General features: G+C 48.6%; 1 protein-coding gene across 8 annotated transcripts in view; it reads left to right on the top strand.

The window, feature by feature from the left end:
* The window catches only part of Ppip5k1 (diphosphoinositol pentakisphosphate kinase 1), a 45,989-nt gene that overhangs the window by 32,342 nt on the left and 9,257 nt on the right, over positions 1 to 4,390 (top strand). For 6 of the 8 annotated variants that reach the window (XM_029473459.1, XM_029473453.1, XM_021184558.2 and 3 more), the window contains one exon: positions 2,783 to 2,920. In XM_029473459.1, coding sequence (XP_029329319.1) covers positions 2,783 to 2,920 — 138 coding nt within the window. Of the gene's footprint in view, positions 1 to 1,197; positions 1,381 to 2,782; positions 2,921 to 4,390 lie in introns of all 8 variants that reach the window. The other 2 variants (XM_029473438.1, XM_029473435.1) reach the window with 1 other exon arrangement.

The following is a 4,390-nucleotide window of genomic DNA, read 5'->3' as shown; positions in this document are numbered from 1 at the left end:
CCGCATGGCTGTGTGACCACGGGTACAGTCAGGGCTCACTGGGCTGGCCCGCATGGCTGTGTGACCACGGGTACAGTCAGGGCTCACTGGGCTGGAAGGGTTGAGTGCTTTCTTGACATCCAAAATCCAAGCTCTTTGGAAACTACAGTCTCGTGGAACCGCCAGGTGAGCCAGCTCTGGCCTGGTGTTCTGAGCAGTCCTCCTCACCTGCCTTGACCCTCCTCCCTTTCCCGTACTGACTTTCTATACTCCAGCCGTTGCTCGTGGTCACATCAGGTCTTCATCCCATAGACTTCCTCCAAGATCATACGATGCTGTCCCTCTTGTACCCTTTGTCACATGACTTTCGATGCCTTCAGCACTTTTGCTGCTGAATCCCAGGCATCCACAGAATTTGCCAAGCGGCTAAAAGTATGACGGATGCCAAATCAAAGCTCTTCCACACACCAGCTGAACCAAGGGCAGAGGCTGATCATCAGCGGAATGAAAACACAAAATGATTCAATCCTCACAGCCTGAGACTTTATTTGTACAAGAGTAAGGGAAAGGACAGTTAGTCGTATTTGTATTAGAAAGAGCAGAGTCTGATGTTTTTATTTTTTGTTTTGTTTTGTTTTTCCTTCACTGTTTCAAAGGAGTCCTACTCCTGGCTTCCTGCCAGCATGGTGTGCCAGCCACCTGGCACCAGGTCTGTCTGTGGTGGCCTTCTGCAATGTTCTCAGTTCTAGCTTTATTGTGCTGCCTAGTATCATTTTGACCTTCTTCTCAGAGTGGCTTTGAATCTCTTCATCTCTTTGCCAACCTCATAAGTGCATTTGTCTGAGAAGTGGACCCTAGGGTTTAATCTAAGACGGCTCAGAGATACTCAAGGCTCCTGGCTCCAGAAGTGCAAGCTCACCCTCTTCCACAGTGATGTAACTGCTCCACAAGCACTGACTGAATTGTGCTCAGGGAGGAGGCAGGGCTGGAGTTTTAGGGTCTCATTAATGCCTTCTCTGAGTCTCACTGTGTGGTGCCAATACTCTTCTTCCGAGTGAGGGCGGACCGTGGCTCTGACCATCTTTCCTTCTTCCTGAGCTGACCTTGGGTCGAGGTGGCCCCCACTCTCAGTGACGCTTGTGTCAGTCAGTGCCCCTCATTGTCTCTCCCTCTTCTCTATCTTTGTGCTTCCTATCGTGGTCCCTCTGTCCCCTGCAGAGCTGCTGGATGACCAGCACCCTGTGGTCCGGCTGCTGCGCACTCTTTCCTCTGACTGCCCAAGGGGCTGGCCAGTCTCCTTGGATGCCACGCTGGCGCACCACCTGCACCAGTGCTCCTACCACCTGCGCCTCTTCCGGAACTGGCTGCACTCAGGCCAGGATGACCCCGAGTGCCTCTACGGTACCCCTGCCACAGGCTGGCTGCTGCCACTACCCTGCCTGGGACTGATTGCTTTGCTTACTGCATTTCTGGCTGGAGAGCCTAGCTAGTCTCTGAGGTTATGTGACGTGCATTAGTTGCTTGATTGGGATTGGGGCCAGGCTGCCTGGTAGTTGTAGCATTGGCTGCTCATCTCCCGTTCTAGTCTCCTTTCTCACTGCCCCCTAATGTTACCCGTTCTACTCAGCAAAGGAGTAATCTCTTGCCCTGGAATCTGTGTTTTGCTTTATTTATTTCTAATCTGTTCTTATCTCTCTAATCTTCTACTACCATCATCTTCAAAACCAAACATTCTCCTAACCACTCTGATGAGCTAGGGACTCCTCTGCCTCCTGCCACTAGATTATAAGGGAAGCCAAGGCACAGGGCATCAAGTGAGCATCCAGACAAGCAGAGCTGCAGGTTAAAAGATGATCAGGTATGGGAATGTGAGCCAGGACTTTTCCTTATTGGTGAAGAAGAGACTAAGTCTTCCCTGGATGGTGCTGCCCTCCCTGTTCTTAGTTCCTTCACAGAGAAGCCCTGGAACCATCTGGGGCTGAGAAAGTGCTTAGGACATGTTCTTGATCCTTCAGTTAGTATCCCAGGAGTAGGGCTATCCATTGATGTCTACCTTTGACCCTACTGAGACTTGTAGACCTGGATTATATTGTATTTTTGGAGGGGCAAGAGTTGCCTCATTTTCTTGGTGAAAGAGAAAACCTAGCAAGCCTAGGATGTTGCAGTAGAGCATAAGGAAAAGGCCTTAATGTGATGGAAATGACCAAGAAAGAACTCCCGTCCCCTACCCTGTTCATGCATGTGGTTTTCCTCAGCTGAGCTTCATGTATTGCATGCTCCAGTTTGCATCCGAGTATTCTAGCCCTTCTACCCACATCCTAAGTTTGCATGAGCCCCTCCTTGGATTCCATGCCTTCTCTTTAATCTGTTCTTTTGTTTTGTTTTGTTTTTTTCACAATCCCTGAAATCTGCTGTTCTTTCTGAGCTCCATGACCCACCGCCTCATGTTAGACCTACAGTTTCAACCCCTTGCCTCTTGATCCTTGTTTTATTGCCCCGGAAAGTACAAGAGCAGGGTGGTGCTCTTGTTAGTCCACAGGATGCTGTAGGCCCTCCATAGGTAGGGTGAGAGGTGATTCGATCACCTGGAGGCGTTAATGGGTGGACATTTTAGGAAAATTGGAGATGACATAGACTTCCTGAAGGGCTCCAAAGAGTTCCTTCCCCTGGAAATCTTGGATACCCCATTCTCTAAAAGCCACAGATCCTCTTGATGGCTCTCAGGGACTCTCCATCCTTCCTTGGCCAATTGGAGTGTATCTGGTGGGAATAACATTGACTTTGTTCATCTCTTTTCCAACAGGATTTGAAGGGTGCTCCATGGTACCTACCATCTACCCCCTGGAGACACTGCACAATGCCCTTTCCTTGCGCCAAGTGAGTGAATTCTTGACTAAAGTCTGCCAGCGCCACACTGATGCCCATGCACAGGCATCTGCAGGTATGGCAAGTACTGTGTATATCGCTAGCTCTACCTCCATACCTGTAATTTGTAGAACATGAGAAAATAATGAATTTAAAATGGGGCAGGAGAGATGATGGCTCCGCAGTTAAGAGTGCTCGCTGCTGCTTGTGCAGAGGACCAGAGAGAGCTCTACTCCCAGCACCCACATCAGGTGATTCACAGTCACCTGTCTGTTAACTCCAGCTCTAGGGGTCTTGACACCCTCTGCTGGCCTCCATGGGCACATCTGCACATCTGCACATAGACATGCAGATGCACATACACATAAATAAAACAACAGAAAACTTTTGGGAATTTAACTCAGTGATAGTGTTTGCCTAGCAAACACAGAGCCCTCTGATCAGTCCTCAGCACAGGGAGAGTGAGCGTGCTAGTGGAAGACAGAGAGAGAGGCAGGGAGGGAAAGAGAGAGAGAGACAGAGACAGAGACAGAGACAGAGAGACAGAGTGTGTGTATGTGTGTGTGTGAGAGAGAGATGGGGTGCTGTAGATATCTCAGTGAGTAAAGTACTTGTGTTGTAAGCATAAGAACCTAAGTTGGATCCCTGTAGCCTGTATTTTGAAAAACTTAGCTGGCCTGGTGGTAAACACCTTTAACCCCAGCACTGGAGAGTCAGAGGCAGGAAAATCTCTGAGTTTGAGTCTAGCCTTGTCTATATAGTGAGTTCCAGGACGGCCAGGGCTACACAGAGAAACCCTGTCTCAAACAACTAACTGATCTTGACGAGGAGCCAAATTCATTTTCCAGTATCCATGTAAGATGGCCCACAACTACCTGTAACCCCAGCTCCTGGGGCTCTAATACCCTCTTGAACTCTGTGGGCACCAGCTCTCCTGCATACAGCCACTATACAGACACACATATACATACAATTTAAAAATTAAATAAGGGGCTGGAGAAATGGCTTCGTGGTTAAGAGTGTTTGCTGCTCTTGCACAAGACCCAGGTTCAGTTCCCAGCACCCACATTGGGCATCTCACGACTTCCTAAAACTCCAGTTCCATGGACTCTTTCTTCTGGCCTCTTCAGGCAGTTTCATGCACGTGATGGATGTATAGCTAAGTAGGCACACATACACACAATTCTTAGTTTAAAAAAACAATAATAAATCTTTAAAAAAAGAATACATATAGACCCAGTACTTGGTAGGCACACACACACAAACACACACACATGCTGAGGGTTATAAGCCAGCCAGCTTAGTCTGCTTGACTAATTCCAAGCCAGTGAAGGAAACCATCTCAATCAGAAAAGAGTGGAGCTGCTGATGGTGCCAAGGTTGTCTTCTCGCCTCAACATGCACTTACACATACATGTGCACTGACACACGTGGATAGTTAGGAACTAAATGTGGGGCTGGAGAGATGGCTCAGCGGTTAAGAGCACTGACTGCTTTTCTAGAGGTCCTGAGTTAAATTCCCAGCAACCACATGGTGGCTCACAAC

The sequence above is a fragment of the Mus caroli genome, chromosome 2 (assembly GCF_900094665.2).
Source record: "Mus caroli chromosome 2, CAROLI_EIJ_v1.1, whole genome shotgun sequence".
NCBI classification, from domain to species: domain Eukaryota; kingdom Metazoa; phylum Chordata; class Mammalia; order Rodentia; family Muridae; genus Mus; species Mus caroli.
This window is presented reverse-complemented; position numbering and strand designations above follow the sequence as displayed.